Here is a 23,947-nt window from a genome sequence, read left to right on the forward strand (position 1 = left end):
TGTCTCCTGCTCTGTAGTAGTTGGTGTATTTATAAAATACAAATTGCCTTAAAGATGTATTGATTTAAACATTGTGCCTTTATTCATTGTTTTAAGCTTAAAATAAATCCGTTTTCTGTGGTCTGCTTTACCCAGGACCCGCGGCTGGGCATATTACTGTGCTGATACTTTTATTATTATATGGAAACGTACATCCAAGGCTATGTAAATATACTTTAGAACAGCAGTGCATATGGTATGTCCACAGATTTCTCTTTCATACGCATCTAAAGAAGGTGTCCTGATTGAAGACACTGCTGCAAAACAGGACAGTATCAACGTGAGGGCTATTATGCTGACAAAGGTGTTTTCATGACTACAGCGTTGAAGAATGAGCTTTTTGACTTGCAGATAAAACTGCTTGTCTTTTTACAAGAGTTGTAACAATGATGGATCTGCGAAAAGGAAAAGTCTTTTGGGCTATCAGCGGTGGCGTCCAATCACTGTCATTAGATATTTAGCATAATGAATCCTTATCGTTTAAAGCTTTAAATACCAACACAAGTGTTCTTTGGTAAGACCCCAGACTTTTTCCCTTTCTCTCTCTCTCTCTCTCCCAATCATGCCTGCCAGCCACTCACTGACTCTCCATTCAGCCACTAATGCCTAAATCTGTCACCTCTCCACCCAGACTTCATCAATTGTGGCTTCATCTCTCATTCATTTCTGTCTATTTACTGCCCTGACAATCTCCCGTTTACAACAAGCAGAATTCAGACGCCTGAGTTTATGTACTGCTTATGGATCCCCAAAGAACACTTTGGGGCTGACTGAACATTTTGGCACAATGCTTTAACCTGGTTTAACTTGATCGTTTCAGAGCTTTTGTCAGAAAGACTGAATGCCCTTGTGCGAAGGCGGGGAAGAGAATATTAACATTAGTAAGCAACATGTTCCAGTTGCTGCTGGAAGTGTCACTTCACACTGATAGGAAGGGCTAAAGAGCCTGAGATGTCCCCTGCTGTGACCCTAAAATACTGAGCCGCACAGAAATAATCCTCTAGGAACAGAGAGGGCTGTGGCAGGATGTGAATGTAGATTTGCAGATGTAATTTTTTTTACTTTAAACTTGAGGTAGGAGAACTAAATGAGTGCATACTGCATAATCTGTATCTCTTCACGTTTCTATGGCTGTACGCAGGATGTATTTTACACAAGAACATAAATGAGCTGTCTTTTATATTTTCTGTGTTCTTTCATAAATACTTTGCTGGATTTTGTAGATGGATATACTATAATATTAAAAGCTGATATTTTGTGAATATCAGTATACTGGCTACCTACCATCACACTGTTACGAGATGTAAAGATTTATGAAGTGTTTCTGAAATGTATCGTTTCATTTATTGGACAGGTCTGTTCATCACATGAAGAGTCTTTATGTACAATTGCTGAACCATATAGCAATGCATATTCCTTTTCTTCTAAAAGTAACCAGGATATAAATACAGCTAAGCCATAAAAAGTTCTGTACTTGAAGGCCAGTTGACACTTGGAAGTTTAGTGAGGCGACATGTATATGCATATGCAATGTACACATAAATCAATACATAAGCACCATTTAGAAATGTTTGGCCCCCAGACAACAGATCATTGAAGCACCTTAAAAGGTCATTTTCTGGCATGTTTTAATATATAAAACCATACCAATGTCTATTTCCATTCAAATGAATTGACACTTGGTTATCTTATATTCAAGGTTGCGTTAAAATCTATTTTCCTTGAATAAAGTTACACATCTCCCAATAGTGAGGAGATGTGTAGGTTTACCCAACTTTGCCTCCAAAGTGCGAGGCAGGGAGCCGTGTTTTCACAGCCTTCAATACCATGTCCAAAAAGGGAATTAGTCACACTGAATACTTGCTGGCAAATTACTCGGCCTCTGGAGGTCCCCCTTGTGGCCAAAAAAAACAACAACCCTGTAGTCTGACAATTAGGTAACCTCACACCAGTCTGCATCAGACATTCCCCTGCCTGTCATTTCAGATACTGAAGGCTCTGTGCCAGGCGTGTTATTAAACGCCTGTTCGCGCAGTTATATGGTGCTCAGTGCATGCTGCCCACCAAGGCCCACCAAGATGACTTCACAAACAGCAAAGGACCGAGGAAAGTGGGGCAGTAAAAAGGAGTTCATCCTGTCTGCCGCTGGTGCCATTATTGGACTTGGAAATGTGTGGAGATTTCCATATCTGTGCTACAAGAATGGTGGTGGTGAGTATTTCTGTTTATTAATGACGTGGTTGTAGGTTATTATCCTCGCCATTCTTTGATAATATTGCATTATTGCGCTAAACACTATCCAAAGTAAAGTAATAAAAACTTTTATATAGTCTACAAAACTAATGATAATATTTCGTTGTCCACTAAAAGGACAGCTATTAGATATTTCTCTTTTTATTGACTTTATTTTATTCTTTTATTTTTTTGCTTTATATTATGCATATTTTAGTTGCGTGTTCGTATATTATATTTAAAATAAAATCACTTTGGAGTGAGAAAGAGCTAATTTCTTACATTTGAAAATCAATCAATCAATAGAAGTTTATGTAAACCTTATAAATCTCTTTATTTAGTCTCCAAACATGAAAGTTTCAGTTTTGCTCCACCGTGCGTGTTCAAGCGGAATCTGAGGAAGAGACCTGAATCTGGACGGTCTCAGGTTTGTTAGTTTATTGCATGACAAGTATATGATGTATATTTTTGTAGCATGTTCGTGTTTAACATTTAAAAGTAAAATCCCTTTGGACTGAGGGCGATCTAACTTCTTAAATTTGAAAATCCAAACCGAACTTTCTAAAAACTTTTTAAATCTGTGTGTTTAGTCTCCAGACATGAAAGGCGTCCACTGCAAAATGTTCTCCCTATTCTTGTGTGCCTCCCTCTATTTCACATTTGACGATTATTGGTCTGGCAGGTTATGACAGGCTAAATAAATATGTACTGCCTTTGTTAATACGAAGAGCAGAGTCACATTCTTTGCTGACTCCCTCTGATTCTCACGTTTTTATAAAACTCCAGCCAAATTGATATGACTAGCAATGCAGTGAATCAGCTTTAATAACAATATAATCTGCTCTCTAGATAAAACATAACAGATGCGATGCTGTTGTGTTTGAACTGTGTTTGCAGTCCGTCTCTGAACTAATGACTGCACTCACCACAGAATAGGAAAGTCAGGTGTTGACCATTTAATAACAGGCCATTTCTCCACTTCACGCTGGCATCGTATTACTTTATATTACTTCATTCATTCATTCATTCATTCGTTAATTCATTCATTCATTCATTCATTCATTCATTCATCGTCAACCGCTTATCCGTTTCTGCGTCGCGGGCTGCTGGAGCCAATCCCAGCTCGCACTGGGTGAGGGCGGGGGTGGGCCAACACACAGAGACAGACAGAGACCAACAACCTGTCACACACTCACACACAGTTTAGAGTCACCGGTTAACCCAAACATGATGTCATTGGACGGTGGGAGGAAACACACAGAGACATGCAGGGGAGAACATGCAACCTTCATTTTACTTGATGTCTGATGATAAGGAAACTTTTTTTTTTATTGTAGGATACACCGTAGTATCCTGCAACAATTGCGGGATATTGAAATGAACTTTTATTTACTTTGAGAAAAATGTGTCACCTTTCCCCAAAGAGCTTGTGGCTTGCCATCCAACACCAAAATGATTTTATATAATATAAAGTAGACTGTGCTCCAGTAGCTGTTTTTATAAACATATCCTTTCCGTGTATTTAGCAGACACATGTCAGTGGCCATGCTGTGGTTATGTAGTCTATCCTTTGAAAGGCCATGTGCTGTTTCAGATGACATGACCACGTGTGCTTTTGTATCTGGGTCAGTATGCAGCTCCATGGCTGAACCCAAATTATGACAACACCTGTCAACAGCAGTCCTCAGGTGCAGATATCATCATCAGCCATGCCACCATCTGTTATGGGAAGTCTTTAGAAATTAAACTAATTCCTGATCACCTCCTACTTGTTAAAGTGTTGTGAGCAATGTGATTTACCAAGATAGTATTTAAAGCCATTTTTAGAAGTTTCATGAACACAAATTTAGAATAAGCAACAGCCTTAAGTGATTATGCATGTATCACTGTAGAGAATATAGCCTATTATACATTTTTAATTCTACTATACAACAAATGAATAAGATAAAATAAATATTACTTAGCAGACAAAAGCAACCAAACATGATAACAAAATAAAACCTAAAAAAAATGTTTTCTGCATTCATAGTTTTAAAAAAGATAATAAATAATGGTGGGTAACAACTTTTAATGTCTATACGGATATTCATAAAGTACAGCCTGAGAAGTGCATTATAAAAACATAGGTGATTAGTGTTAATATTTAGACCAGCTCAGTGGTTTCCAAGCGTCCCTGTAATAGTGTGACAGTCAACCAGCATGAATGACAGCATTAAACCTGTGTTTTTCACACTATAACATGTCAGCATAATGTGGAAAGTGCTCGGGAACAATGAGCATGTCTCAAACTATTTGCAGGTGCCTTTTTCGTTCCTTATCTGCTGTTCCTTGTGAGCTGTGGTATTCCCCTGTTCGTACTGGAGACGGCCTTGGGCCAGTACACCAGTCAGGGGGGAATCATGTGCTGGAGGAAGGTCAGTCCCTTGTTTGAAGGTGAGCTACGGTGCACCTATCAGGACTGTGATGCTAAGAAGCAGGATTTGGGGGGAAAGGGAGAATTAACCCCAAAAAGATGCAATGTAAATATTTTATTTTATTTTATTCTGTTTCCAGGCATGGGATACGCCAGCCAAATCATCATTCTCTATGGGAGTATCAGCTACATTGTGATCTTAGCCTGGGCATTTCTCTACTTTTTCTCCTCCTTTTCCAGGGAGTTGCCATGGGTCACCTGTAATAATACATGGAATACAGGTGAATTCGTTATCTATCCCCCCTTATGTGATAAATAATAAATAAGGACAGCTTATAAAAATGTACAACACGACAGCATGTTGTTGTAAGGAGACGTGACAATAACGTAAAAACAATGTGATAAAGAGAACGTGTTCATCAGGGAAGACAAGAATTGGTGCCAACTATTTAACATGAGTGAATTAGGATGTGCTATGAATTATTTATTACATCTGTGTTTGCTAAGCTGTTATCAAAAAGGATGGTATTAATAAGGAGTGTAACTCGAGCTGCACAATTAATCGAAATTTAATCATGATTACGACTTCGGCTTTCCACGATCAAATTCGATATTTAAAATCATACAACGCTCCTTGTCATAGGCTTTTTTATAACCAAAGCCAACCTACCGTATCATACGCTTTTTTTTTTACCAAAGCCAACCTACCGTATCATACTCTTTTTTTTTTTTACCAAAGCCAACCTACCGTATCATACGCTTTTTTTTTTTTTACCAAAGCCAACCTACCGTATCATACGCTTTTTTTTTTTTACCAAAGCCAACCTACCGTATCATACGCTTTTTTTTTTTACCAAAGCCAACCTACCGTATCATACTCTTTTTTTTTTACCAAAGCCAACCTACCGTATCATACGCTTTTTTTTTTTTTACCAAAGCCAACCTACCGTATCATACGCTTTTTTTTTTTACCAAAGCCAACCTACCGTATCATACGCTTTTTTTTTTTTTTACCAAAGCCAACCTACCGTATCATACGCTTTTTTTTTTTACCAAAGCCAACCTACCGTATCATACTCTTTTTTTTTTACCAAAGCCAACCTACCGTATCATACGCTTTTTTTTTTTACCAAAGCCAACCTACCGTATCATACTCTTTTTTTTTTACCAAAGCCAACCTACCGTATCATACGCTTTTTTTTTTTTTACCAAAGCCAACCTACCGTATCATACGCTTTTTTTTTTTTACCAAAGCCAACCTACCGTATCATACGCTTTTTTTTTTTTTTTACCAAAGCCAACCTACCGTATCATACGCTTTTTTTTTTTTTTTTACCAAAGCCAACCTACCGTATCATACGCTTTTTTTTTTACCAAAGCCAACCTACCGTATCATACGCTTTTTTTTTTTTTTTACCAAAGCCAACCTACCTTTCCTCGCGCTGACGGAGAAAACGCGCTCCGTAAACCACCGTCTGATCACGTGCCTCCATGAGCCAATCAGAGTTGCTCCCTGCACCACCTTGCAGCTCGGCTTGTACAGGTATTCCCAGTCTGCAGTGTCTGAGGACGGAGTAACAGGTAACCCGGGGAAAGCGCCACAGGAGAGAGCAGTCGCCGGTCAGAAAGCGATAAAATATCTCAACAAAGAAAACAAAAAATGCCTCACGTAGCAGAGGCCGAGGGGCTTGTCCCGAGAAGATCGTCATGTTGGGTTCAAGGCAAGTGAGACGAAACAAGAACAGGTCATACGCTGTTTTCTTAGTTTTGTTTGTCCTTTCAGAAGAAGCACTGAATTTTGGTGAATAAGGAGACCTGTTTTATTTTGATGCACATATCGGTACCTTAGCAGGAATGTAAGCACCATATGGTTATAACGAGCCTACTGTATGTGACAATAACATTTGCTTTGGTTAAAATTTAACAATAATCCTGATAGTCAATCTCAACATTGAGTCACGGTTCGGTATGTATCTCGGTTTTTTATATCACAGTTCAGTACATTTTCGGTACAGAAAAATACAAATAAACAAAAACGTGTGAACGTGCGGCATAGAGAAAATACCATAAGCATTTGAAACTTCACATTCAAATTGCTCAGTTAAATAAAAAAAAAACAAAACAAAACTCTTTAACAAAACAATTTAAAATTTCCAGGAAAGTTGAAATAAATTTGAAATGTTACTCAAGCTTAATTCTTTATGGTAGAAACCCCAGAAAATAACAGCGCTAACACTGGGTGCTAACACGAGTTGCCAGGCTCATCTGTTCTCATGTTAGACTGAGTCGTTAGTTAGATTAATTAACTCAGACTTGAGTCAGGCTCAGTCAAGCTGCTCTGTGCTACATGCTAAACGAGGTTGGTAGGATGGCTCAACAACAACATACGGGGCTTTGCGATAGTGTTCCGTCACCCGGAGGAAACAAGTAGGGGCGTGTAGTTCCGCTTTGTTTTAGCGTGGTAATATTTTCAGTATTTTCTTTAAAAATACACACACGGACCGTTACACCTGTGTATTAATACAATGCGTTTATTTTTAGGTATGATATCTGACTTATTGGCTTTTAGTTTCAAATAAACCGTTTAACATATCACTTCACATGACACTGATCTTCTGATCCGTTAATTTAGCATTTTAATATTTAACAATTCTTTGATTTGTTTCAGATGCTTGTGTGGTGTTAAACAACCATAACAGCACTGGTAACTGGACCTCACAGATTAATTCATCCTCATCAGTTGTAGAATTTTGGCAGTAAGTGAAACTAAATTTAATCATTACAACATTTCAGATTTTTTGTGGATGAATAAAGCTAACATAACAAAGACCTGTGCAGGTGTTAGTCAAAGTGTGACACTGAAGAGTTTAACATGTACAATAGATTGTCTCAAATGACTGGTTCATATACACTGATAACTTCGGTACTTTCAGACGACGGGTGTTAAATATATCCTCTGGGATAGAGGCCGTGGGAAAAATACAGTGGGACCTTTCCTTGTGTCTCCTTCTGGCCTGGATCATCTGCTACTTCTGTGTCTGGAAGGGAGTGAGATCCACAGGAAAGGTACAAACAATCGCCATTCTTCACTCAAAAATCAGATTTGTCATGTGTACAAGTTGTCATAGCATGCATTTTTTTTATTTTCTTCACTCATTTTTAAATATTTTCTTTTCAGCCTTTTTTTTTTTTTTTTTTGCTCTATTTATATTTAAGAGAGGGAGCGCTTTAGGAGACTGAATCTGAGATGTTAATCCAGAGCTCTTTAGGTCCTCTGCAGAGGCTCTTTTTGGCTTTGAAAACTAAAAAAATACATGAATATAAACAACAGTTAATTTATAAAATAAAAGACATGCTTGAACATATTTAAACAAGAAATACAACAAAAAAAATTGATTGCAGCAGTAATCTTAAAATGCTCAAAAAGGAGTAGGAAGAAGTAAAAACAACTTTAGCCACAATAGAACGGGAAAGGCCAACAGATTAATGGAAATCTCCACATAATACACATGTAACCAAGGCGTGTTGCCACACGCAGGGAATTCTCACCTGCCACTTTCTCCCAAACCAAAGGAATTATTAATGAAGTCTGTTTCTCACTCTATAGCCTGTAGCCAGTTATGACACATCCAATAAGAAGGTCTGGTGTGGAGTCTTTGATTCTGAGAAGGTCAACTGGAAGCACTGCCTTTGCAATCATTGCCAAGAATCCTCTGTGTCTCACGAGACTCACACGGTTTTTTTGCCTCAGTGTGAAGTGATGGCAGTAAAATCATCTGTTTTGGTGAAAGCCTTGTTAGTGCCTTGTTGACAACCTTCAAGGATAATGGAGCTGTTTTGTTTTTGTTTGTTTTTTTGTTTTTTTTTTCACTTTCTGACCGACACGATTGCCTCATGCATCACCGGCCAAAATTAATTTTAACCCGCATTTGTGGGTGTTAATTTAGAACCCTGCTTGTAGTTATGTGATTTTGGCGGGTGCTTTAAGATTGAGTAGGCAAAGTGAGGTGTCAGTCCTCTACTAATATTTACGGGCTGTGAGATCATAAAAAACGTTTCTTCTGCCTTATTGCAGGCAACCTACTTCACAGCCACATTCCCCTTCGTCATGTTAGCTGTCCTGTTTATCAGAGGATTGACCCTTCCTGGAGCCCTCAAAGGCATCAAGTATTACCTGTATCCCAATCCTGCACGACTCACTGACCCACAGGTTTCATTTAGTTTTTACTTTGCAATATTCTGTAGCTTAGCTGGCAGTTGTTGAAACTCAGACCAATTTTTTCACTGATTCATAGGTTTGGATGGATGCTGGAACACAAATATTTTATTCCTATGCCATATGTTTGGGCTGCCTCACCACGCTTGGAAGCTACAACAAGTACAACAACAACTGTTATAAGTGAGTAGTTTTGTAGGCTCATCATCAGCCCCGGAAAGTTTCCTGTGTTTATGTGCGTGACTCCTGTACACAAGAATCAGAAAACATTTACATGACATGAACACAAGCACTCATGTAAAATTTTTATTTCAAAGTCAACCTTAATGAATAGATGCAATCTGTGCATCTATTCATTATTTTTGGCCGCTAAGTAACATTTTGATTTTGCTGTTTCAGTATGCATCTGCTGTATGTACTGTTCATCAATTTATTTCTGGAACATGGTGCATCTTTATCGGTCCGTTATCATTCTTTGGGTTTTGTTATCCAGAAATAATTGACATTTTTCTGCTTTGCAGAGACACCTTCTATCTTTGCTTGTTAAACAGTGGGACCAGCTTCATATCTGGCTTTGCCATCTTCTCAGTTCTGGGCTACATGTCAGTTAAACAAGGGATTGATATTTCTGCAGTTGCTGAATCAGGTATAAATTCACATATAACCAATGTAAATTTGGGAGAATTTAACATATTAGACCTATGTTGTTTTTGGGATTTTATAAAAGAGTTCAATTAATTACGTAATCAAAGTCACATCTTAAAAAAAAATTACAGTGATGGTTTCTCTCTGCAGGCCCTGGCCTTGTCTTCATCATATACCCGCAAGCTGTGACCCTTTTGCCATGGCCCCAGGTCTGGTCCGTGTGCTTCTTCACAATGATCATCTTGTTAGGAATTGACGGCCAGGTCAGCTGCTACGCCTCATTTTAACATTTCTCCCACAAAATGTCCAGCATCGTTTCTATATATATATATATTAACCTGTCTCTGTCACTCTATAGTTTGTTGGGCTGGAGAGCATCATGACCTCTTTAACAGATCTCTACCCTTCCCAAATCCGAAAAGGATACAACAGAGAGCTTCTTCTAATGTTCATCTGTACTGTTTGTTATCTCTTTGGATTGTTATTGGTGACAGAGGTGAGCTTTCATAGGTGCAGTCATTATTGGTCACATTAGGAAGTCATCATTTAGCAGCAATACACAGCATCGAAATACCCAAGGACATGAATAAGTTTGAAATGTTTAAACAAACTAACTAGCGATCTGATATCCTGACCAATGTATTGTTATTGTTGTTGTCATTTTTAGGCTGGCACGTACATTCTGCAGATATTTGATCATTACGTGTGCAGTGGTCCCACTCTCCTACTGATGGCCCTCATGGAGTCAGTGATCATTGGGTGGATCTATGGTGAGAAACAGCTTTATATGGTATTTACATATATAGTCCACATTGACAGGATACAAATTGTTTGAACCTATAGCCAAAACTGTCCCAATGCAGATTGATTCTAAGGGCTTTGAATAGTGGCTAAATTAAGTAAGGCTGTTCGACAAAACAGCTGCTACCTTAAGTGCTTATAAAGAAAAAAAAAACAAATGCTTAAAGTAGTAAAAGCTAGCCTGGCCAGATTAATGAGGGAAAAACTTAAAACATAAAAAATGAGATGAATTCACCTATGTAATATCTAGAGACAATGCTACATGTAATCTGTTTGTTTTAGGAGCTGAACGCTTCTGTGACAACATTGAGGACATGATTGGGTACAAACCAATGCCACTGATCAAGTACTGCTGGCTGTATACAACCCCTCTTGTTTGCAGTGTAAGTGTCTTCACCAGAATACAATACGCTGATATTAATATAATAATATATCTCACATGGGTTTTATATTTGTGATTTGGTTCCCTTTATAGGGCACATTTGTATTTTTGCTCTTGAGATACACCCCCCTGAAATTCAACAACTCCTATGTGTATCCCTGGTGGGCTTACTGGATTGGCTGGTTTCTGGCCATGTCATCTCTTGCTATGATTCCACTCACCATGCTCTGCAAACTAGCCAACGGAAAGGGAACTCTCTGTCAGGTCAGTGGAATATTTAGACTGAAATTATTTTAATATATTAACCTCACTGAAAACTATGTTTTTTTTTTTTTGTTTTGAAGTTGAGAATACGATGCCCGTGCTGAATTCGTATTTTTTACAATATTAATTCAATTCACTAGCGCATCAAGAAAAGCGCCCAGCCTTCAAAGGACCTTCCAGTGATGACAAAGGAAATGGGAAGCGCCAGTGCTGCGTTGCACATTCAAGATGGTGCAAAAATTTGAAACATTCAATGAAATGCCAATCTTTGAAGAATAACATGTGTCTTTTTTTTTAGGGGGGGGGTTATCTATCTGAATATAGTCCTTCAAATATGTCATATGAAAATGTTTTGTTTTTTTTTAACCTACAATGTAGCCACCATATGGCACAGCATTACAGTCCTTCACAGGGACACTTAAGGCAGCAGAACAATCAACCTCCAAATTCATTCACGATCATTGCTGCCTGTTAGCTGTGGGCAACTACTCAAGCTGCTAATGCATTATTTAAACTTAGAATAAAATCGGAGATGACAAGTAAAAAAGTACAAATGATTTGTTACTGTACTTAAGTAGATTTTTCAGGCATCTATACTTTACTTGAGTATTTATTTTTCTGGCGACTTTTACTTTTACTCCCTACATTTATACACAAAAATATGTATTATCTACTCCTTACATTGTAGAAACAGGTGTTACTTTAAAAAAAAGAAGAAACCTCCACAGTTGACGACATGACGTAAAACCATATATAAAAGACGTGATGAACTAGAGAGGGAAAGAGAGAGAAGGGGGTGGGCAGGTAACCACGGGAAGAAGTCGAGTGAGTGAGGGGGACGGTGGAGAGAGAAACGAGAGCTTGTACCGTAACAGAAATTATCAAAAGATGTATTGTGTTTCATTAACGGCAAAAATTCATTTTTACTTTTAATTTTACTTACAGAATGTTTCCTGTAATTTCTTACTTATACTTGAGTAAAGGAGTTGAATCAGTACTCTGAATAAAATGTATGTTATAGTAAAAGTGCCTTTAAAAAATGGGGTTTGAATGTTAAGTACTTTACATAATGTGAAAAATGGAGGACAAGAGAGTGGAATTTGCTATAATTTTCTATTATTTATTCCAGTTCAGGTATAAACCAATGTAGGCATAAACTAATCTTCTTCATTAAGACTGGGTAGTTTTAGTTAATAGTTTTAGCAGTCAAACATTAAATTTTGATCACGCTGGTTCACAAAATAACACCCATTGCAGACAAAATATGCACAAGTTTTGTCTAGTTACTTTGAAGGCTTTCATATTTTGGGAAAATCCAACTTTCTTGCCAAGAGCTTAATGAGAAAATCAAAACCAACTTTGTCATGTCCTTAAGGTTAGTGTGACAACCTATGGATTTCATATCTTAGGATGCAGGCTACAGGAAACAGCCTGACCAGCTACAACCAAAGGCAACAAACTTAGCCTTTGTTACTACCTCTGACTGAAGAGTAGTTTTTAATCTTTGTCTTGGGTGCTGGTAGATGGATTTAATTTATTTTGGAGAGAGAGACACAAAAATGAAATGCATCATATTATTGTTGTTGTTTTAGCATCCACATTGAGGAGGCCATACACCTAAAAATCAAACTGTTGAATAAGAAAAAAAAAAAAAAAAAAAAGAGAGAGAACTGATAGGATGCCTTTGACCTCAGACCTCAAAACCCTTTGTTGTTGTTCACCAGTGTGACCAACAGAGCTCTAATCCTCAGCCCTCCTCTTTGTTCTCTTCGATCTCCGGTATTTTTTTTTAAACGAACAGGCTGGGAAGCTGCCAGATTCTTTATTTTAAAATACTGAGTCATTCGTGTGATTCCATCTGTGAAATCTCTAAATCTCCTGCCACTACGGCATCAACATGATAATCATTACCAATGGTGTTGACTGAGGTTCCATACATGTCTCTCCTGTAGATTTTCATACTGAACTGAGCTATGAAAACAGTCATTACACTTGTGTGGCCTTTTAAAATACATAATTTGTTTACCTTTGTTTCATTTGTAACAGTCATTGACTTAAGCAATATTTTTGAATAATAATGCTTTTAATTATGAAACATTTTATAATTCATTGTATATTGTACGTAATTTATAGATTTTTTTAAAGTATACAGAAAAATATATGGAGGAGAATGTTACACCAAATAAATCCACATATTCAGACTGTCAAATTGTTCAAAGTGTTCAAGATGCTCGTGTGGTTTTGTCCTTTAGCGTCTTACACTGCCTTATAGTGCTACTCTTTTAGATACATGGTATTTTTGTGGATGGTATTGTAATACTTGAGAGGGTTTTTTATGTTTTGTTTTGTTTGTTTTTTTTTAGTTTTTTTTTTTTTTTACTTTTTATGACTGGAAATTTGTGTCATGCCATTCTGTAGTTTGTTCATTTTCCTTGTGTATGCATGCGAGTAAGGGAGTAAAACAATATGTGGACAAGTGTGAACAATAACTAGTTATCAGGCGTGAAAAACTGCTAAGCCAGAGTTCAGAGACCAGTCTGGGGGTCTCCGCAAAACTCTTTTGTACATCAACTCAGATTCACTTTAAAGCACAAAAAATAAAATTAGCAAATTCCAGTAAAATGTATTTTCCCACCCCCTTTGTATTGTTTTTTTTTTTTAACACCTTACCATTTTTTTTAGATGTGTTGCTGCTATCATATTCAAAATTAGTTAATATTGACCATGAAATGATAAAAAATGTCTGATTCAACATCTGATATCTTCTTTATGTTCTAATGGGAGTAAAATATGGTTTTGTCAATTGCATTGCATTGCTTTTATTTACATTTTACACAGTCAACTTTTTTGGAATTAGGGTCCTACATTTTTTTACGCAACCTTATTTTTATATATATTTAATGTTTCTTTTTTGGGATATGTTTAGTTTTGACTTAATGTTAATATTATTATTATTATACATACCTTACACATACTCCTGCATTTAAGATTATAACAGACAAACGTTCACTGTTCAGATACTGTGATATTTATGTCTCATTGGAGTAAAGAAAGTACTGAAGTTAGGGGTTCCAACAGAAACATTTTCCACTATATAATATAATTACAATAAGTGCATTACTTTCATCTATGAAAATTTTTCATGGATTTGCTGCATTTCCTAAAAAAAAAAGATATTTACAAATTCAGCACACCTTTATTTAAAAATTATTGTAAAAAAAATTTACATTTTCTCTAATTGGGCACACTAGCTCTGACAATTTTGACATCATCAACTGGACGATCTTGACCATTTGTCTCCACCATCCCAATCCGGTTCAGGACCCCCATCCCCTGGTACACTCTTCCAAAAATACTGTGCTTTCCATCCAACCATTGGGTGGGTCCAAGAGTGAGGAAGAACTGGCTTCCATTGGTGTCTGGTCCTGCATTGGCCATTGCCAGAATACCAGCACCTAACAGGAACACAAAGTAAGGAGCAATTTTTATGACTTATTTCTATCAATTACCACAAACATCCAAAAGTTGTGCAATAGTAGTGCTATGTTGGGCAATTTATAATCAGACTTCAAGAAAACCATCACATGACCAAGAAAGAGTTAGTATTTCCTATTTCCCAATTTACATGGTACTATATCTACCACCTTCTGTTCAACTGCAATTTTCCATAGTGATCACCTGTGAATTTGAGTTCTGGGTTCAGTTCATCTTCAAACTGTTTACCAAATATGGAGGCACCACCACGACCTGTTAGGAAAACATAAATTACAATGAAGAAAAGTGATCAAGACAAAGAAAATAGTCATGAGTGATGCCTGCTCTTCTTTCCCAAAGCCTAAGATAATTAAGGTTTACCTTGATCAAAAGACCAGCACAATATTCAATATTATACCAATATATAAATATTAATATACACACACAATATCCCATTTTAAGTTATATATGGCATAGAAAAGGATAAAATGATCATGGATTGTTAATGTGCTGCTAAAATGGTGTCCACTTCAGGTGGACTTTCGAAAAGATTTATGGATCCTGATTATGAGGTTCTGGAACTTGTTTAATAATACTACATCAAAACTGTGCTCTTTAAGCTGTTTTATTGATAACTTGTTCCCACAAAGATGGAAACATAACATTGCCTGAGATCGCAAAACTGCTTTTCTATGAAAATTATTTAATTTTGTGGAATTGCAGACATAATCATACATCTTTAATGATGTAGCTTGTTACCAATTATGTAGAAAACAGAACCAAGTTTCCATGACTTATCAATTATTTTGCAATGGAAATTTACTCTCCACAGTTAGTAAATTTTACATATCACATTGAGAGACCTTCAGCTTTATGGGCGTGCAACAGAAATACTTTCACTAGTCATTCACTATAAGCAATTCTAGGCTTGTACCAATTAAGTACTAGTTAAATTAACCTCTATGAATTATTAATAATAATAATAATAATAATAATAACATCCACTAAACTTTCTATGGTACAGTGGCGTCCACATGTGTCATCCTTTATTCTTGGACATAATGAACCCACCTGTGCCTGTGGGATCTCCGCCTTGCACCATGAAGTCTTTGATTATCCTGTGAAACTTCGTGTTGTTGTAATAGCCTCTCCGGGCCAGTTCTGCAAAGTTTTTGCAGGTCTTCGGTGCGTGTCTCCAGTAGAGCTCCAGAACCACCGTCCCCATCCTGCAAGGTACAATCCAAATCAGCAGGAAGTGTTTTCATTTTTTTTTTTTGTTTTTTGCTAAAAGCTTGATTAATTTGAGGTTCTATGTTTCTCATTAAAGAACTCAAATAAAAAAACCTAACAAACACAAAAATCAAAAGTCAGAATTTGTTGGCTTCTTTAAGCCCAAGAATAAATTCCAGTCGCACAAAGCTAATATTACCAACCAGGTTAGCATTCAGAGTTAGCATTCTGGGCTTTTTATATAAACTCACGTTGTCTCCAAAGCCAGTGTGGAGGGCTGCCATGTGTCCGGGGGTATTCCCGACATAGTCACTCAAATAATCGTATCTTTAGTTTTCTATAAACAAAACGTTTTAGTTAAAATATCCGTGTTGTACCAGCAGAGCGCTTTCATTCAAGTCATGGGGGATTTCTTCTTCTGTGGTGTCCGCTGGCTCCCTGACAGTTGGAGGCAGATCCGAACTGATGGCCGCCCCCTGCTGGACTCAACTTTGTGTGTTCGGGATTTTATTTATTCATTTGTTTATTTTTCATTTATTAGGGTCCGAGCACTCCACAGTGTGAGAACCCTATTGAATCTGTAGGGTTTTTTTTTTTTTATCCCTGTTTGTCGGCCTTTTGGAGACTTAATCATCTTTTAAACATCAACAACTTTTGCCAATTCAGCAACCTTAACTTAGAGTTAAAAAAAAATGAATGCACGTAACTTTATTGGCTTTATAAATTTTAACATTACACCCCTTATGTTAGAAAATATTTGGCATAAGAAGAGTATCCAGTGAGGGCTAATTGCTTGCTATTTAGCTTCCTGTTTGTTCGGAATATACTCACACAACAATGAGAAATTACAGATCTTTGGATGCCGATAGCTTTTTTGTAATTGAATGGATCCACGTTGTGTACCGCCATAAACGCAGGCTCAGTGTAGGAATGAGTGATTCGTTCAGGACTCATAACTTCGGTTCTTTCGTTCATTATTCGCGTGTTTACAGCAGTAACATGACCAATGCTGTTATTACTGATGAGGAGAGCTATCTGACGTTAGCTATGTAGCTATGGGATGGATGTTTAATTTGCCTTTCTGTTGGAACAATCAAACAAATGAGAAATTGTTAATGATAGGCGAAGCGTTCTCCTACCGGAAAATCAAGTAATCAGTCATTTTAACTTCAGTAGGCTTTGGCCCAAAAGAGTGCTCAATAGTTTAACAAAAGCAAACTTGTGTACTATATGACAAGTGAAGCAAACCCATTTCTGAGATGTTTACAGCCGGTGTTCTCCACATTGTACACTTCCACATGACGTAAAACTGATGGGTGCTCTCTGGAGCCGCTTAGTGGACATTCATAACACATACACACGCTACTCCCAACAAAATGTTGTAAAAGTTGTAGTTTTCCTCTTTGAATAATTTTTTTCTTTGAAATTACATGCTGATATAATGGCTGGGGCTACGTTTAATATTTCTTTCTTTTGAAGTCATAGAAACCAGATAAAACATAAAATGTGCTTTAAAGATTAGCATAAAAATGTTTACAAAACGGCCTCAAAGGACACGAAATGACCACAATACGAAACAAAAAAAAAAGTATAATGAGGCAGACTACAATTAAATAAAACCTAAAAGGTCATGAGATCAGGTAAAGTCTGAAACAAAAATACAGAATCAGGGAAGTGCAAGAGATAAACGAAGTAATCCTGAGTAAAGTTGGTATGATAACAGTATTTAATTTGATATTATCATTGATATTGTTGTTTTAAATGTTGCATATATGGCTTACAATATTACCTAATATTAATATATTGTATTTAATGTCAGCTGCCATTTAGAAGCAGAAGAAGAAGAAGAAGAAGAAGGCCGTCTCTCTCAGGAGGGGGCAGTAAAATCACCTACAACTCGTTTCACTGTCGCCTTAAATCACCGACGGAAGAGGAAGGATTTCCCTTTCTCCCCATCTCCTGCTGTGAACTACACGGTACAGTCACTGTCTTCATCCATCTCCTGAGTTTGTTCATAAATGTTATTTATTCGCTTTCTTTTTTTCTGTTTGTTTGGTGACGGTCTGTAAACGGGACTTTGGTTTGGGTGTCTCTATAACTATATTAACTATATGTCCGAGTGTAATCTTCTTAATTCGCTAAACCAAACTAGCTGAAGTTCATTTCCTCCTTCACCGTCAAACCACGACGTGTTTCATTTGGCTATAAGAGATCCGGCATCTGTCAAAGTTTCAGGCTTTCCCCTGGTCGATCAGGAAACACGCTGCCTGCTGAGCAGGGCGTCCTCTAGCCCTTCTTTATCCTCCTCACATGTTTACATTTGTTTGAGATTTATTTCAATGTGTCATTTACTATTTCCAAGGTCAATGGTTGACACGTTTTCATACTGTGGTGCGGTGAATGTGTCGCAGTGATCCTCTTCCTCCGGAGGATATAAAGTGTTCGGGGTTCAGCCAAACATTTCCCAGTTGCCTTTTATTCACATTCGCCCATCGATATTTGCTGTCGAGTCGTTTTAAAGTCAAAGTTGACACCTACAGTTATTCCTGGGGGGAGGGAGCAGGTTGAACCGATTCAGACGTGTGTTCTGGTTACAGTGGGGGAAAAATGTCCCATACCAAAAAGTGCCAAGGTATTCTTAGCGCTGGTGAGGCAGGTAATTAAATGTCCACAGGGTTAATGTGAAATCAGAGCACCAACGCTGTGACAGTCATGGTCAAAGTCTTTCTGCTCTCCCCCCACACATGAGAGCTGCCTCCCAGCCACCTAGCGTCCAGACACAAACACTGCATGTGTTTTAAATCATAGGTCAGGTCATACATTATACTAACGAAATGAACAGAAAATTATATCATGGCTCCAACATTAGAGTTGATATGTGTACGTCTAATGTCGTCCTCACTGCAGACCGGGCCTGAATCTTAACCCTCTACCTAAATCTCAGGTGGTCCAAAGGTTTTATTTCATTGCCATCCCTCACTATAAATTATGGTTCATTCATCAAATTTGTAATGTTAAAAAAAGTACCTATTTAGTATATATCGTTAACAAGGATCTGTTTAAAAAAAAAAAAAAAGTTTTCTTTGTATTCCATCATCAAATTTGAACATTTATTTGGAGGATGAGTTCGTCTATGACATACTAGATTTCAGGAAGAGCGAGATAGAGTCTGCATAAGTCTCTCTTTAGCCTGGTGTTATTTATCTGGGCAGTGCAGCACCAGCGTCTCTTCTCAATTCGTCAATTGTCAATTGTGTATCTGGTGAACAAAGAGAGGAAGGATTATTGAGGATACAATGTCATGAAATTAATGGCCGAATGGCCTTTCTATATTCTTTAGTGTTGTGGCTCTGCATTAAAACTTATAACATATAAATTTAACAAATGTACATTTGCCGTTGCAACACAGGCCTTGTGTATCTGCAAACTAAACCTGTCTAAACACTAATTTCTGCATCCATACTGCCATGTGATTAATCAGATGAAGAACCTAATCCAATTAGGATGGTAGCATTCCTGTTAGCACTCCTAAGCTTGCAGCTAAGTCAGGATATTTTTGTGAGTAAGCTTCAAGGACGAAAGAGAGTAAAAGAGGTATGTCCAGTGTATTTCAGTAATAGAGGCAGATAGCTTTGAGTTGGTACTTATTTTATTAAGCTATAATTTTTTTGTCTGTTTTGACACATGACAGTCTCTATTACATCTCTGCCTAGAGGATACTCGGCTAGAGGCAACCTTAACTTGTCATTCTCATCTCAAGATCCTGCACCATGTCTATTGTCAAGATCCATGCCCGAGAAATTTTTGATTCTCGTGGGAACCCCACAGTAGAGGTCGATCTTTACACTGACAAAGGTAGGTTTAAATTTGCTTAGTTTCTATCAGGTTTGTGATTCAAAAAGCATGCTTTTTTTTATAGCCATTAGGTGACCAGCTAATACACAGTGAGCAATGATTTGAATTTAATTCACAAATTCTAATGTCTACTTTTATGTACATTACTCAGGCTTGTTCAGGGCCGCTGTACCGAGTGGAGCATCGACTGGAATCTATGAAGCCTTGGAGCTCAGGGACAATGACAAGACTCGCTACCTTGGGAAAGGTTTGTAGATAATCTTTTTCCTTTCAGAGAAAACTAATGTGGTAAATGTCAGTTGTTGTTTTCCTTGTTCAGCTTTTTTGCAACTTTGTTAGGAATAGTGCTATAGTTCATTATATATAGTTAATTTAAAAGGATTAAAAATATATTTCATACATTTCTCATGTTTTCAATCTTTCTCTGTTACCTTCACTGTCTAGTCTCTCTCTCTACCTCATTGCCAGATGTGAAAGGGTTAGTGAGATTCTGATGTCTTATCTAAGTTTTTTGTTTGACATTACAATGATTGCACTAACAGTTGATCAGTGCTCCTGACTGAATGCCTCTGGGAAATGGCCACATATGAAGTGCATGGTGAATTCTCTGTGAAAGCATGCTCCATCACTCCAGTATTGCACATTTAACAAGTTGAATGAATATAAGCAATCAAAAAAGATTTCAAACCAGCTAAGCAATCATCTACACTGTTGCAGAGTTCAAAATGTGTATTTAAGAATGACGACGTGCATGTGTTGATAAATGTGTTTTGATATATTTGGCTCTTGCCAAAGTTGCAAAAGTAATCACAGCAACTTGTTTTTCCACAGGAGTGTCCCAGGCTGTGGATCACATAAATTCAACTATTGGACCTGCACTTGTTGGCCTAGTAAGGACACTATCTTCATTCTCTGCTCTAACTTTCCAAAATTTGTAGTATTACATCTTTTTGTTAAGTATGTGGATTGGGATTTGTTGTATGTTAATAATTGTGAACCTTCTTTGTCTAATCTCACCAGAATGTGTCTGTGGTTGAGCAAGAGAGAATTGACCAGATAATGATTGACATGGATCACACAGAGAACAAGTGTAAGTGACAGAGTGGTTGCCTGTACGGTCCATACCATCTGAACAGTGACAGTCAAAGTTTTTCTCTGTATTTTTTTGCTGTAACTAAATTAGAAAATTTCCAAACCATTTCTCAACAGCCAAATTTGGAGCAAATGCCATCCTGGGCATCTCTCTGGCTGTTTGCAAGGCTGGTGCAGCGGAGAAAGGAGTCCCCCTCTATCGTCACATTGCTGACCTTGCAGGAAACCCAGAGGTCATCTTGCCTGTGCCGGTAACCCTCTGCGCACCAAAGAAATGCAATTAGTTTTTCCAGTGTTTTGCCATCATTCAGTTCTCCTGCCTCTTCCTGTTCACTGTAAAGTCACAGACCATTCCCATTTCTCACCTCTCCACCTCCAACAGGCCTTCAATGTGATCAATGGTGGCTCTCATGCAGGCAACAAACTCGCAATGCAGGAGTTTATGATCCTGCCCATTGGTGCTAGCACCTTCAAAGAGGCCATGCGCATCGGAGCTGAGGTCTACCACAATCTCAAAAATGTCATCAAGAAGAAATATGGACAAGATGCCACCAATGTGGGCGATGAAGGTGGTTTTGCTCCAAACATCCTGGAAAACAAAGAAGGTTAGTTTGAGAGCTACTATATCGTCATCACCCACGTACCTGTGGTGGATTATTTTCTTCGATGCTCTTTGCTGGTTTAATAGCATTCATCATAAATAATATTGTGCAATTAGTTATTTTTGTTTTGTTTTTTTTTTTGTTTTTGTTTTTTTTTTTCATTTATTGTTCAACCCTGCAGCACTGGAGCTAATAAAGGAGGCCATTGCCAAAGCAGGATATACAAATGAGGTTGTGATCGGCATGGATGTGGCAGCATCTGAGTTTTACAGGGAGGGAAAATATGACCTGGACTTCAAGTCTCCTGACGACCCAAGCCGTTACATCACTCCTGACGAGCTGGCTGATCTGTACAAGAGCTTTGTGAAGGACTATCCAGGTAACCCAAAGACACCCTCTTTTTACACATTATTTAGCACAAGTAGAGAACAACACACAATGTAATAATGTCTGCATCAAGACACGGAAACCCTGAATGGTCTGCAGCTATACAGCCCCATAAAGCAAGAGTCTGCAGTTTTTTGGTGTTTGTTCTAAATCTTTGAAGCCTTTCATGACTTTGAGCATAAAGCTTTCACTTTTCACTTTAAATGGAAAGTTTGTATCACACCACCAACTTGTTACTACTGTGATTGTCACATTTTCTGCAGGTGACTGAATTTGATGTTTTAAAGGACAGACTTGCCACAGAAACAGTTTGTAGGATGTCAGTCACCTAGTTTCTCGTGAAATGTCAAAATCTTTAGCTTGTTTTGTCAGAATTCATAATCTATTTTGGGCCTTTATATGTATCATTTTATTGAAAAGACGATATCCATTTAATGATTGATGGCCTCTGTTGGCCCTCCTTCCCTCCTATAAAAGTTCTACAGTGGTTCATTTTATTCTCAGGACATTTTCAGTTATTTCAACGGTTTTGCATATTTTCTCTCTTAGTGGTTTCTATTGAGGATCCCTTTGACCAGGATGACTGGGCTGCCTGGACCAACTTCACTGGCAGCACAGAAATCCAGGTTGTTGGAGATGATCTGACAGTGACCAACCCCAGTCGCATCAGCAAGGCTGTAGAGGAGAAAGCCTGCAACTGTCTGCTGCTCAAGGTCAACCAGATTGGCACCGTTACTGAGTCTATGAAAGCGTAAGTCAACATTTTACACGTACAAAGATATTATTTTTGTAGAATTTTTTTATATTAAATGGTACACCCTAAAACGACAGAGCTTTGTTTAAGCCTTCTGAAGTAGAACCCACTCTTGAATTGTGTGAATCTTCGTGACACAAAAAGGAAGTTGGTATATGTGGATTTAATGTTACTGGTGAAACAAAATGGCCATTAACTCAGGCTGTCAGGTTTGTCTGATTGTCTACAAGTGGATGACTTCCGAACAAAATCTCTTCCCTCCTCCTCATAGGTGTAAAATGGCACAGGAGAATGGCTGGGGTGTGATGGTCAGCCATCGCTCTGGAGAAACTGAGGACACCTTCATAGCAGATTTGGTGGTTGGCTTGTGCACTGGACAGGTAAATTCAGATTATTGAAATATTTATTGAATGGTTGAAATTGTTGCACATACGTATTGATTTAATTGTGTGATCATTGGGTTATGCTGGTTAATTATGCCTTTATAAATGTAGAATTTATTGTAGAAGCTCAGTGTATCTACTAAAATGGTATCATTCTGTGCTTCCTTTCAATGAACTACATTACCAAGATTCTGAATAACACACATCCAGCAACAAAGACAAAATGTTACAACATACCTCTGATATTAATATTAAAACATCTTGATAAAGATTGATTGAGATTCTTAAATACTGTTCACAATCTTTTCAGATCAAGACTGGGGCACCTTGTCGCTCTGAGCGTTTGGCCAAATACAACCAGATTCTTCGGTAAGTTATTGTATCACAATTGTGCCTTCTTCATATATGAGAAATGCAACCTTCCCTATACTGAGAAATAAAATACCATGTACAGTTTTTGTTCTTTGCTACTTACCTGTGCAAATCTTTGAGCGTACATTAACATCTAATCTTTTGTTTACTGTAGAATTGAAGAGGATTTGGGAGACAAGGCTCGTTTTGCTGGAAAAAACTTCAGAAAGCCAGTCATAGAATAACTGGATGAAATACATAACATACAAACTGATTCCCTCAACATTGCATAATGACCCTTTGGGTAATGATAAAAAACAAATAATAACGGCTAATATAGAATTACTTACATAATGACAGCTATATCAATTCAAAGGAAAACTAGTAGTTATTGTGACAATTTCCAAACAAGACATTATCTGTTTCTTAAATATAGTGTAAAAGTAGTTCTGACTGAAATTTGAGATATGCTTATGTATGGCACTGAATAATTGCATTCCCAAATGCTGTACTTGAGGGTATGGTTAATAAAAAATAAAGTAACAACGTTTCTTTGTGACCAAATCTTTTGTTGTGTTAATTTGCTGTTGTGGTAGTGGATATTTTTGTTTGTTGAATGGATTTCATACACTGCTTGTTCATTCAGCTCTCTCTCTCTATATATATATATATATATATATATATATATATATATATATATCACTTAAAAATAAATAAATAAATAAATGATATATATGATATAATGATGATAATAATAATATAATGTTTGGATACATTAAAACTGCTCTGAAGCAGCTCTGTTAAATGATTTGTTTTAACTGTAGATG

The 23,947-nt window shown here is 37.4% G+C and overlaps 3 protein-coding genes across 5 annotated transcripts; 2 read left to right on the forward strand and 1 right to left on the reverse strand.

Moving 5' to 3' along the window:
- The first annotated feature begins 2,117 nt into the window (after window positions 1-2,117).
- LOC115044104 (sodium- and chloride-dependent GABA transporter 2-like) lies at window positions 2,118-11,244 on the forward strand. Its single transcript, XM_029502949.1, has 14 exons — window positions 2,118-2,250; window positions 4,570-4,704; window positions 4,825-4,965; window positions 7,353-7,440; window positions 7,618-7,750; window positions 8,760-8,894; window positions 8,980-9,083; window positions 9,422-9,546; window positions 9,696-9,808; window positions 9,904-10,041; window positions 10,213-10,315; window positions 10,629-10,729; window positions 10,822-10,992; window positions 11,133-11,244. The coding sequence occupies exons 1-14, from the start codon at window positions 2,118-2,120 to the stop codon at window positions 11,235-11,237; spliced, it is 1,725 nt and encodes a 574-aa protein (XP_029358809.1). The 3' UTR covers window positions 11,238-11,244.
- A 2,054-nt stretch (window positions 11,245-13,298) lies between these two features.
- Window positions 13,299-16,105, reverse strand: ppil1 (peptidylprolyl isomerase (cyclophilin)-like 1). Its single transcript, XM_029502355.1, has 4 exons — window positions 15,948-16,105; window positions 15,538-15,692; window positions 14,671-14,739; window positions 13,299-14,447 (listed from the first exon to the last, which is right to left on the reverse strand). Exons 1-4 carry the CDS (start codon window positions 16,001-16,003, stop codon window positions 14,227-14,229), a joined length of 501 nt encoding a protein of 166 aa, XP_029358215.1. The 5' UTR covers window positions 16,004-16,105; the 3' UTR covers window positions 13,299-14,226.
- A 1,510-nt stretch (window positions 16,106-17,615) lies between these two features.
- eno1b (enolase 1b, (alpha)) lies at window positions 17,616-23,684 on the forward strand. 3 transcript variants are annotated; one of them, XM_029502082.1, is made up of 12 exons: window positions 17,616-17,672; window positions 19,457-19,551; window positions 19,703-19,798; window positions 20,383-20,441; window positions 20,572-20,641; window positions 20,761-20,894; window positions 21,026-21,248; window positions 21,427-21,624; window positions 22,182-22,383; window positions 22,658-22,766; window positions 23,080-23,138; window positions 23,296-23,684. In XM_029502082.1, exons 2-12 carry the CDS (start codon window positions 19,467-19,469, stop codon window positions 23,363-23,365), a joined length of 1,305 nt encoding a protein of 434 aa, XP_029357942.1. In that variant the 5' UTR covers window positions 17,616-17,672; window positions 19,457-19,466; the 3' UTR covers window positions 23,366-23,684. The 3 variants fall into 3 exon arrangements, with proteins under 3 accessions (XP_029357942.1, XP_029357943.1, XP_029357941.1); XM_029502081.1 differs by lacking the exon at window positions 17,616-17,672 and having other exon boundaries at window positions 19,377-19,551; XM_029502083.1 differs by lacking the exons at window positions 17,616-17,672; window positions 20,383-20,441; window positions 20,572-20,641 and having other exon boundaries at window positions 19,373-19,551.
- Window positions 23,685-23,947: the final 263 nt, after the last annotated feature.

This window comes from Echeneis naucrates, chromosome 5, assembly GCF_900963305.1.
Source record: "Echeneis naucrates chromosome 5, fEcheNa1.1, whole genome shotgun sequence".
NCBI lineage: Eukaryota > Metazoa > Chordata > Actinopteri > Carangiformes > Echeneidae > Echeneis > Echeneis naucrates.